Raw genomic sequence first — 12693 nt, forward strand, 5'->3', positions numbered from 1 at the left:
TTGACCCACTGTGCATGGTATCTGATACATAATTAATGTTCAGGGAATACAAGATGAATTTAATTTTGTCCTGTTGTGCGCGCTGCAGCTAATATGGAGAAACTAGCCTATCTGTCGGTAAGTGTGTCTCTTCCCACAAGAACTAATCAATTCGGCTTTAAAAAGAAAATATCATAAGGACTTTTCAAAAGAATGAAAAATGTCAACCAGCTTTGAAAGGGGTCAATTAGCAATGCAAATGTGAAGCTTTGTATACATCTTACGTTTAATAAACAATTTTTGAATCTCATTAGAAGGTATTTTTGAGAACTTTAATCTTTGAGACCTTGACTTTGATGAATTAGGCAGGAGAAAATACTGGAGAACTAGTTACTGGGGCATGTATGTTTACTTTACTTATCCAAAGTCACCGCGGCAATACTATTAATTTTGATCCTGAATGTCTTTTGCTTTTAAACAGGCACTTTGTCTATTGGCAAATGAGCCCGTTTTAACTCATGGAAAGTGACATATAACTGAAATGTCAGCACTTAGCACCTAATACTGTGCCTTCATAGGTTCTGAACGAATGTTATGGAGATAAATACATTTTCTATTTTTTTTTAAGATTTTTTATTTATTTGAAAGAGAGAGTGAGCAGGGGGAATGGGCAGAGGGAGAGGAAGAAGCAGACTCCCTGCTGAGCAGAGAGCCAGACGTGGGGCTCGATCCCAGGACCCTGAGATCAGGACCCGAGCCAAAGGCAGCGGCTTAACTGACTGAGCCACCCAGGCGCCCCTAAATACATTTTCTTATAGGTATGGCTACCTGTTCTGTCTGCTGGGAGATTCATCCCATTAGGGTACCACCTCTCAGTTAGTGTTATGTCTACAGGCTGCCAACCCACTCCAGGTGCTCCTGCCAAAGTCTGGGAATATATTACTTGTTACTAATAATCCTCTCACCTCCCCATAATGACTCAATTGTTTAGTGGATTTAAAAGCAGTATAAGTTATAAAATAATGAATTCTACTTACATGGAAACACTGAAGCCATGTGACTTAGCAGGAAAATATTGTTTCTTATTTCTGTTTATGTAACATGAGATGGAGGTCATTACTAGAATTAAAACACTGCTTTAGTAGTTTTAGAAAAAATTGTGAAATATGTCAAAATGGGCAAAAGATATTCCTGAGTATTCTTTCTTTCTTTTTTTTTTTTTTAAGATTTTTTATTTATTTGACAGAGAGAGATACAGCGAGAGAGGGAACACAAGCAGGGGTAGTGGGAGAGGGAGAAGCAGGCTCCCCACCGAGCAGGGAGCCCGATGCAGGGCTTGATCCCAGGACCCCGGGATCATGACCTGAGCTGAAGGCAGATGCTTAATGACTGAGCCACCCAGGCACCCCCTGAGTATTCTTTCAATGGAATGTTGGGTGTTATGTAAAGGACACTCTAGGATTGTTTGATTTTGTAGTATGTATGCCTTAGATTTTCTTCACTAAGCTATTTTACGACTCTATAAGTTGTAGAGAAATGACATTAATATAAATGGATCCTGCTCACTGAAATGCAAATGAATTTGTCCGTAGTGATATAATTGTCACAGGGTAGAAAAGATAGTTTCAAATATTAATTGTATTGCTCTATAAAAAATTAAATAGTTTTGCATTCATTAGTAACTTCATTCCCTCATCTCTATTTATATATATTTGTGTTTATGTGGATAATAAAAATATATGCAATTATTATATATGTACATATATAAATAATTAGGTTGTCCTTTGACACTTTTTTATATCTTACTCATTTCCTCATTAATTAATGACTTAAATGAAAACATCAAAACATGTTCATTTATATGAGAGTCATAATTTCACTTTCTCGAAATTATAATTTAGCATAGACTTTTTAAGATTTTATGAGATTTACCTGCCTGAAATAGTCAAGGGCATTGTTTTAGGGGTAGAAGTCATGCTTCCTCGAACAATATGAAAACCAAGCTTTTGGGGGCACCTGGGTGGCTCAGTCGGTTAAGTGTATGACTCTTGATTTTGGCTCAGGTCATGATCTCAGAGTCATGAGATCGAGCCCTGCATTGGGCTCTGTGCTCAGCAGGGAGTCTGCTTGGGATTCTCTCTCCTTCTGCCTCTGTTCCTCTCCCCACTTGCTCTCTGTCTTTCTCTCAAAATAAATAAATGAATCTTAAAAAAAAAAAAGAAAGAAAACCGAGATTTTGCATTTATTGTAAAAAATATTTGTTTCTTGAGGCCTTAAAGCTATCAAACTCTGGGGCTACAGTTCATGAGGCATATTCTAACAAAGATGTCGGAGAAAACGTTTTGCTTAAAGTCTGGTCAAAACACTACAATTCTTCCTTATGGAACATCCCACCATGTGAGATCCCATCTACATGACCAAACCATGATGGAAGGGGCTCCTGTCACTCCTGTTCAGCACAGCCTACAGATGCATAGCTGAGAGAGCTTTCCAATTTGACAAGGAAAATGGAGAGCATAGCTCCAAAGGCCGAGCTTTACATGAACTTCATGCTCACCTGCAAAATTTTCCTGTGAAATTTCCAAAACAGCGGCAAGAATAGCCATTGGGGTTGCTGAGGCAGGTGGCCCCGTTTGCACACTGGTGACTCTGGCAATTGTCTATATCCATCTCACAGTTCACACCGGTGTATCCAGCCTCACACCTGCAGTGATAGGCTGCAACTCCGTCGGAGCAGTTGCCATGGATACAGGGGTTTGAAAAGCATTCATCAATGTTGAGTTCACAGCGTGTCCCTGACCATCCCAAGGGACATGAGCAGTGATAAGAGCTATAGATGTCTTCACAATTTCCTCCATGCAAACAGGGGTTGGAGTTGCAGGCATTCAACTGCAAACAGCCAGTAGCCACTGAATTTATAGAGATTTTGAGAAACTGCTCTTCCTGCGGTTTATTAGTGAAACCAGGAACATTTTCAAAGTAAGAGAGATAAATGCCACTGATTTCTATTGTACTTAGACACCCTTTCAGGCCCTGAGTATTGTCAACAGCTCGGTCACCCACATAAATGTCTGTATTATCCTTCAGAAAGTTGAGGCTCCCAGTGGCAACTGCACTGGTCACAAAAGGTGCTTGGTTGTCCACTTCCATTTGCCACCTGGAGGCCTGGGCCAGTGGGTCCGTCATGGAAAGAGTCACTTGGTGCCAAATGCCATCATTCACAGACTGCAAACTTGTCAGACTCAGCATATAAAAACTGTTGCCGCTTTGCAATTGAAATAATAATCTGGAATCTTGAATGCTAATATTAAGAAATTCAGGCTCCTTCTCTGCATGCAATATGATCACATTTGCATTCCTTGTTCTGAAACCAAATGTGATATTGGTGAGTTCTCTGGTAATGTTCCCATTGCTCCTGAATAATATTTCACTGCTTTGTGCATTAAAAACAGCATTTGCAATACCTAAAGAGAGAAGGCAACACCAATGAGCAACTTTATTAAATCTGTAATGTTGGCTTTATTACCTTTACTACTAAAAATGATCATCAGGTTAATATCATCATGTATCAATTGTTTGATACATGTTAGGCACTGTGCTAGTTCTTTTTCTATTATTTCTAATACAGAATTCTGGAGCACATTTTTATCATTATTACTATTATTATCCCCATTTCAAAGAAGAAGAAATTGAGACTCAGAGAAGTTAAGTGATTTTTTTCATAGTCAGGTGACTAATAAATAATAAGACCAGAACACCAAACCTGGACGGTCTGATACCAAAACCCAGACTATACATTTCTTTTCCATTGAAAAAAGGTTACATGTAGAAACGTCTAAAAAAGGTGAAAATGAATGGGATTCAATGCATGACTAGACGTGGACCTTGGTATTGGAAAAACCTACAATTGTTCACTTGAGTAGAGAAAATCCAGTTCTCCACCTCCTGGGTGGGTCTCCTTTCCTCTCATGCGACTTCTGCATTCACAGGACCTGTGACACCAGATGTGTGGGGCTTTCCCCCACCAAGCAATTCTGCGCATCATCATTTTCCTTATCTTTTCATTGTTTCCCATTAGCATACAAATATACTGTAACTGCTCCAGTCTTAGAAAATCAAAACACACGCAAGACCCAAAAGCACGATTCAGCTCCCCCTCACCCCACTGCTTCCTGAATTCTCTATTCGCTTTCCGGGCAAAACTTCTCCAGATAGTTTTATATTCTCATTGTCTCCACTTTCTCATCTCTCATTTTCTTTTTAATACACGCTGCTCGGCCTTTTGTGCCAATCACTTCACCTAAGCCAAGCTTGCTGTGTCACAATGACCTCTGTTACTCAATGTAGAAGTTAATTCTCTATTCTCATTTTCTTGCACTTTTCAGTAAAAATTGACCTTAAAAATGCTGTCTTTGCCTCAATTGTGGGACACCACACCCAAACAACTCTTTTCATATAGACTATTCTAATTATTTCTCAGTGTCCCTTCTTCTGTCACTCTGCAGATCAATATAACAACCACTCCTTAGCTCAAGACCTCCATCGGTTACCATCGCATCTAGAAAGAAATCCTAAATCCTAAACCATGGCCTGCAAAAGTCTCTGTGATCTGACCCTTGATTAACTATTCAATTCTATTTGCTATCACCCTCTTCCTTATTCACATGCTACAGCCACAAAAACTTCTTGCCATTCTTCGAAGACATCAAACTTGTTCCCAAATCAGGCCTTTTAACTTGCTGTTATTTATACTTAGAGTATTCCTACCCCAGATCTTCCCACAGACTATGTGCTCAAATGTCACCTCCTCTGAGAAGCTTTCCCTGACTATCCAAGTTAAAATAGCTTCTTCCCTGTAGCCACTCTCTGTTCCATTACTCTGTTTTATTTTCTTCCCAGTATTTATAACTATTTGAAATTATGTTGTTCATTTGCCTACTTGTTCTTTGACTGTGTTTCTGCACTAGAACATGTGCTTTCTGAGATCAGGGACTTTCTCTGCTTAGATTATTACTAAATCTCAATGCCTAGAACATTGCCAGACATATAGTAGGAAAACATTACTAAATATATAATCTGTAAAAATAACTCCTGTGTCCTCAATTCTGGAAAGGGAGATAATGATTAGAAACCATTGCAGGAGAATATTCAAGTGTATCATTCAAATGTTCAATTCAAATGTATTATTTGGATTAAAATTTCATTTGATTTTATTACTTTTATTACTTTTGACTGCAGTGATTTTCCCACCAAGTTTGGGGCTGGAATTAGGGAGGAAAGGAGCAACAATGTCTTAGTCCTTGTTTTTAAATAAATGTTAAAATAACAAACTCATCAGCTCTCTCCAACTCCGAAAGGAAGAATATGTTCACATAATAGTATACACATAACAGTATTTGTATTTCACCTTTTCTTCGGGGAACTGTATCGTAATAAACACACCTGTATATAAAGTGTGTATAAGGTGGGTTGTAAATTTTGAAGTCTTGGTTGTCTGATAGGATGCCCTAAAGGCAAACTCAGGGTGATGCATGAGCTATATTATGTTATTCTTTTAGACCTAATCTCAGTATATCTTACTTGAAAGAAAATACAATAGGGTCATAAGATCACATAAAATTAAAATTACACAAAGTGGCAAAAGTGTGTTCTAGGGTTCATACCTGTCAATTAGTAAAAATTCACCCCTCCTATTGATTTACATTTTCTTCCTTCATTAAGATAAGTCGTACTTAGAAAAAAATGTTATTGAGACTTTTTGGGAGATCAGAGGCAAACTTCCTACTCTTTCTGTAGTGGGAATGCAGTAGCAGTGAAGTTTCACTTAACTTCTTTCTGACGCGGTATGGCCACATCCTAAACTGCTTTATGTATAGACTGAAGACCAATACACACCAGGGGTATGGTTCTTGGTCTGCCATTGTTTTTAGAAATCCTATTCTTTTTTTCCCCCCCTGTGAAAATACTCCAAATGATGTAAACCCTTTTGTAGAACATAACTGGGACTAAGAACTTTAGAACTTTAAGATTTCTATCAAAAGATTGACAATAAAACTAATAATACATTATTTTAAACAAGCAGTTTGGAGGTAGAACAATGGAAAGGTTGTATTTAAAATTTGGTGCCATGTTAGAAACCAAATTGCATTCTTTATGCCAACTCATCATGCTTTATATACTACATATATACCATAATACTCTACTGTAATATAGTATATGCATTTAAAACATGAAACATAAAACTATATGTATTCTGGAAAATTTTCCCAAGTATATATATAGGACAACACATTTCATATATCCTTCCTTTTCATATATGTTTTGAAAATATAGAAACAGAAAAGGAAATATATTCTTTTTTCTTCAGTCACTGCAGCTCAGTTTAAACAGAATGCTTTTGCAATAAATCTGAGGTCATTCTATTGTCTGGTTCCATTCCATTATTTTAGTGCGATGTTTTCCAAGGTGATATATGTATCACTTAAAGTCTGGAGCAGTTAAGTGAAAATATTGAGTTGATTTGAAGAAAAATAATGTTATTTTGTTCATTTGACAAACACTTATTGACAACCTCCTATATGTTTGGCATGATTCTAAGTGCAAAGAGTAATGTGAGAAACCAAATAGGAAATTTCCTTCTCTTTTGAAATCTATATTCTAGTGAGGAAAGGGATAATGAACAAGTAAACAAATACATATACAACAAAACATGAAGGAATCATAAGAGATATGAAGAAAAATAAAGCTAGGTAAGACGATACTTGGGTTGGAAACTGAGTGAAGTGATGAAGGCAACATGGGCAAGCTCTGAGTTAAGCAAATTCAAGACAGAGGTGGAGTGTGAGGGCCCTGATGGAATGAGGTAGAAGAATGTATGGAGTAAGACATCAGAGGCAAATTGAGGACAACACTTTAGAGGATTTATCACACTATGAAAGGAAGCGAAAAATAGGATGGTAGCTGGTGGGGATAAGGGGTGGTCAAAGGAAATTTTTTGTAATGAGGAAATGTGGCAGTGTGTTTATACACTGATGGAAAAGGTAATGATGCTGAAGAGAGAAAAATTTTAGAAGCAAAATCTTCAAATAAAGGGGGGAGATTAGAATTCAGTGCAAACATGAAGATTTGTTATTACGATTAGACTGCATTATTTGAAGTAGGAGAGAAGAGAAAATGTAAATAATAGTGTGGTTAGTATGTAGACATGTCAAGACTGTGAAATAGTATTCAAATTTACTAACTTTTGGAAAACTGTGGTCTTTAGTACTGAAGATGGGCAAGGAAACATTTCAGATTGAGGAAAATACTCGGAAAACAACAGAATGCCCAATGTGTTTGCCTTTTTGTACTTAAGGTTATAAAATCATCACATACACACAAAATTTTTTTATCTACCTATCAAGTAGATGTTTTATCCCTATTTAGAGAGAAAGCTTTAGATTACAGAGATCATGTGAACTGCCCGAGCCTTCACAGTTAACATAAGTCCGTGAGCTCACACTAGCACTTGACTCTGTATTCCAATGAGGAAAGGAAAGCCAAATATTACTTGGTTAATTTCTTCAGAAATTAGCTTTAAATAATCAAAGATCTAGGTCTGGTGTTGTTCTGACCTCCATTCCCCACCACACCTCCACCCCCACGGAAACCCAGGGGCAGGATGAGGCATGAAGCCAATCTGGATATTATTATTATATTAGGTTTATTGTACTACTCAAGTCGGGGCAAAGAGCCACAGGTTCCTTTGGGAAGCAGGTTTTGTCTGGGTTCTTTTTCTGGGCTGCCTTGTGGAACTGCAATACCCAACTTAATTGGATGGCTGACAACCTTAAACTCCACCTACATTCATATCCTCGAGGCACCTCCTGGCACTGGGCTCTGGGAGGACACGGGCTGAGCTCACACCACCGGACTTGCTCGCATGCTTTCCCAGCTGTGTTCGCAGGGCAGGAACATGAGAAGTCATCCCACAGGGAATAGCACACACCTCCGTTGTGACAGGGGTTGGACTGACAGAAAAGAAAGCAAAGGCATAAAAAGCACTGGCAACTAACTGCGGAAATAGTAAAGGCAAGACCCCATAACTGCTATTTTTAAATGCTAATTTTCTACATATTTACACTTTGAACTTTTTATATCCATTGGTTAACAAATGGAATAAAACTTACTGCTACCATTGCCAACTCTTCTCTAAAAGAGAAATGGGGAGAAAGAAACAAAAAGAAAGTGATGAAATAAGAAAGAGAAAATAGATAAAGCCAATTTTCTACAACACAAGGAGGATTTTAAAAGGTGTAATAACGGGGCACCTGGGTGGCTCAGTCGTTAAGCGTCTGCCTTGGGCTCAGGTCAGGATCCCAGGGTCCTGGGATCAAGCCCCACATCGGGCTCCCTGCTCGGCGGGAAGCCTGCTTCTCCCTCTCCCGCTCCCCCTGCTTGTGTTCCCTCTCTCTGTGTCTCTCTCTGTCAAGTAAATAAAATCTTAAAAAAAAAAAAAAGGTGTAATAACATTCTCTGGAGGGGCGCCTGGGTGGCTCAGTCGGTTAAGCATCTGCCTTCAGCTTAGGTCATGATCCCAGGGTCCTGGGATCGAGCCCCACATCGGGCTCCCTGCTTGGCAGGAAGCCTGCTTCTCCTGCTCCCCCTGCTTGTGTTCCCTCTCTCGCTGTCTCTCTCTCTGTCAAATAAATAAATAAAATCTTAAAAAAAAAAAACCATTCTCTGCAATTTCCAAGTTACTAGGCACTTTCAATCATACCAGTTACCATTTGAGGTAGAGGTTATTACTCCTGTTTGCACTAATGAGGGCAGAGGGCCCTCCTGTTACCCAAGATCCTAATACAAAGGCAAACGTTGAAGCTTGGTACCTACATCCTCTGGGTCCAGATACAGTGACCTCTTCAGTTGCCCTGCCTCTCAGTCAGAGACATACTATTATTATCTGAGTTCTTAAAAGGTTTCTCTCAAAATATCCAAAATGAAAGTATTTAAAAGGGAATTTCTGAGAGCTGAGATGGTATTGATCTCAGTCCCACTGTTAAGATGTGATTTAGGTGAGTTACATAACCTTCCTAAACTTCAATTTCCTTATCTGTAAATGACATAAATGGGTAATAACAATGCCTGTTGTACATAGTCCTTCAACAGAATTAAATGGATTCATCTATGGAAAGTAGTGTCTGGCACATTGGCAGTCCTCCTCAAGTAATGTCAACATGATTCATTTTTGTACATTTAAAAGCAAGCCCAGTGCATGGCAATAGTCAGAGCTCAATAAATGTTCAACAGATATAAATGTGTTTCCTTTCAAAGGTCATGCAGAGCTGACAAATTCACATATTTAAATAGTTTTTGGAAGAGCATACAAAATACAGAAAGTAAAACGTAGCCTCAGGGAAAATATATTTCAGAGAATTTTAAATCCAACTACCAGAAGAAAGTTACCACTCAGGGTTTTTTGTTGTTGTTGACTTCATAGTCAAAAACAACAGTAGTTGGGCATTTAATATAAATGATATGATGATCTCTTCCAAAATGAATTAATTCAGTTAAACCTCTGGGATGCCATTAAGAGTTTGGGGATTAAAATACTATTATTCGGGCGCCTGGGTGGCTCAGTTGGTTAAGCGACTGCCTTCGGCTCAGGTCATGATCCTGGAGTCCCGGGATCGAATCCCACATCGGGCTCCCTGCTCAGCAGGGCTTCTGCTTCTCCCTCTGACCCTCTTCCTCTCGTGCTCTCTGTCTCTCATTCTCTCTGTCTCAAATAAATAAATAAAATCTTAAAAAAAAAAAAAGAAAATATTTAAAAAAATACTATTATTCTTGAGCAATTTGTTTGTTGTGGCAGTAGAAGCATGTGGCTGGAGTTATCTCGGATGATTAAATAGACCATGATGCCACCAAGATCGAGGCCATTTTTTTATGGCTCCATATAAATCCCCCAGTCTTGCTGGAAAAATACTGATGAAGTGTTATTTTATGGCTGGTGGGTCAGTAACATTATCTTCACATACAAAGAATGGCTATAACAAATTATTTAATGAAACAATAGTTTAGCATACAATATAGACATAGTTGGTGTGAATAATCCTACCTTGCACATGTTGTCTCCAGGACAGCCGGGGGTCACATTGACAAGAACTGGATTGTGGGATGCATTGTTTGTTGAATTTGGGAAGAATTCCAGATTTTGGTTGTTTAATCTTATATCTTGAATACAGCCTTTAAAGAAGCCACCATTAGCTTCTGTCTCTGGTCTGTCAGGAAGGCCACCGATGTAGATGACATCTCCTTTTTGGATTTTCCATGTAGGGACAGAAATAAATCCTAGGTTTTGTGAAGACTGATACAGTTCAATTTTATTTGGCTTGAATTTCAAAGATATCAAGTGGACATTTCCATCACTGAGAATGAACTGTACTGCTAACTTGGAAGAACCTGGATGCAGCATTGCTAGTCTGCCATACTCTAGCCAAACACGGATGTATTGATAAGTGCTGTTTTCCAAAGCTAAGAGTAAGCCTGACGGTCGATGTGTTCGAACAAACATAGAGATGGTAAAGTTCTCTCCATAACTCTTGTCAAGATAAAAAGCAGCATATCCAGTGGAGTCATCCTGGCCAAATCTGCCTGCCACATATTCTTCAGTGTCAAAATAGAGCAGGAGAAACAAAGAAGAAACATTTTAAGACTCACAAGTAAGAAGGGACAGAAGATCAACACACACACACACCCATATATATTTTTTTAAAGTTTAGAACAGGCTTATTCAATAGAATGACAATTTGGCCTCATTTCTCAAAACTTCTGAGTTTACTGAAATATACTTAGTTTACTGACTTTTCTGAAAATAACTACATTTTGGTTTATAGTTTATAGTTGAGGCCCATTGATCACAAAACGGAAAGAGAAAAGATCTCTGTGCTGATAAACTTAAGATTTACCTCTCCTTCACTGCCCTAAAACACTGGGGTTTAATGGTGGAATATCAGACACTACTGTCCTCCAACTTAGTGGAAGACATTTGAGGAATAAGATCTCTTACTGTAACATCTCAAAGCAGACTGTTCAGGCATCTGTCATCTTTGCTATTTGAGGACACGCTGAAGCAAATGTCATTACATCTAATCATTCTTTCTAAAGGACAGAAATCAAGAATTAGATTCGCAAATCCTCTTTGGGGATGATACTCCAAATAATAATAATAAAAGGCAAGGGAGTTGAACAAAGAAAGAAGAATCTTCCTTCTGTGGTCCTGTTTGGGAGAGGCATAGGAGACAGACAAATAGGAGGAGGGAGGCAAAGATGAGCATTGAACTCACCCAGAATTTCCTGTTTAAAGAAGTTAGTAATGCACTAAACTGGCAATACTGTCGGTGTACATCAACTCAAGAAAACTCTCGAGATGTATAAAAATGAACCCTTACCTTCCAAAATATTGATGATATGGTAGGAACTAAATTTCCTGTCTTTTTTTTTTTTTTTGAGAGAGAGAGAGTGACTGGGGGTAGGGTGGGCAGAGGGAGAGGGAGAGAGAGAGAATCTTACTGATGCAGGCTCCACGCCCAGTGCAGAGCCTGACACGGGGCTTGATCTCACAACCCCAAGATCATGACCACAAGATCATGACCTGAACTGAAATCAAGAGTCGGATGCTTAAACAACTGAGCCACCCAGGTGCCCCTAAAGTTCCTGTCTTCTTAAAGCTTATATTCTAGTTGGTGGATGCAGACCAGACACAGATAAAGAAACAAACTATATAGCATGTCAGGTGGTGATAAGTCTTTAGGTATAGAATAAATCAGGTAGGGAAAGGGAATAGGGAGGGCTGGGGGTAGAAGTAGAGTTGCGATTTTTTAATAAAGTAGTGAGAGAAGTACTCTCTGAGAAGATAACATTTGAATGAGAACTGAAAGAAGGTAGAGATATTGTTGCAGAAATTTAAGAGAGAAGGGATGGTGGCTTGGATCCGTGGTAACAGAGGAGGTGATGAGAAATAGTCAGATTTTGGAAATATTTTGAAGGAAATATCATGAAGAACCTACATGATTTTCTAGGGCAAGTATTTCCATTTGCAGAGACTGAAAAGAAAACAAGAGGAACAGATCTGGTGGGAAAGTGAGAGTCCACATTAAATTTGGATGGAACTGTCTAGATTTGAGATGCACCTATCAAGGTGGAACTGTCTAGTAAACAGCTATAGAGGTGCAGAGGAGACATTCTGGGGTAGCTATAATTATTTTGGATTTGTCAGTGTAATTAATGCTATTTAAAGTCACAAGACTGGATGAGATCATCAAGAGAGTGAGTATACACAGAGAAAAGAACAGGTCCAAGAACTGAGTCCTTAAGCACCAAACATTTGGATTTGGAGGTAAAGGAGATGACAAAAGAGCAGCTAGTAAGATAGGAGGAGAACCAAGGGAGAGTGATGTCTCATAAGCCTAGCGAGGAAAGAGTTTGTCAGGAAGAGGGAGTGGTTAACTGTGTTTACTGTTGCTGCAATGGGTATCACATCAAGAGAGGTGCAGTAAGATAAGGACTAAAAATGGACCATTGAACTCTATAATCTAGAAATCACTGATGAATGTGATGAGAGAGGTCTTGAAGAGATGGCTATCTTCAAGTTTTTACATCCCAATACTAACCAGAAACAAGACAGATTTTACCATATTTCATTGTGTTTAAATATCGTCATGGTCCAGTTGAAGT

General features: G+C 38.7%; 1 protein-coding gene across 3 annotated transcripts in view; it reads right to left on the bottom strand.

Annotated features, from left to right (window-relative positions):
* The window catches only part of CRB1 (crumbs cell polarity complex component 1), a 150881-nt gene that overhangs the window by 35743 nt on the left and 102445 nt on the right, over positions 1–12693 (bottom strand). For 2 of the 3 annotated variants that reach the window (XM_021682496.1, XM_021682495.1), the window contains 3 exons: positions 10076–10623; positions 7823–7988; positions 2537–3443 (listed from right to left, as the gene is read on the bottom strand). In XM_021682496.1, coding sequence (XP_021538171.1) covers positions 2537–3443; positions 7823–7988; positions 10076–10623 — 1621 coding nt within the window. The remainder of the gene's footprint in view (positions 1–2536; positions 3444–7822; positions 7989–10075; positions 10624–12693) is intronic. The other variant, XM_021682497.1, reaches the window with a different exon arrangement.

The sequence above is a fragment of the Neomonachus schauinslandi genome, chromosome 6 (assembly GCF_002201575.2).
Source record: "Neomonachus schauinslandi chromosome 6, ASM220157v2, whole genome shotgun sequence".
In the NCBI taxonomy this organism is placed as follows: domain Eukaryota; kingdom Metazoa; phylum Chordata; class Mammalia; order Carnivora; family Phocidae; genus Neomonachus; species Neomonachus schauinslandi.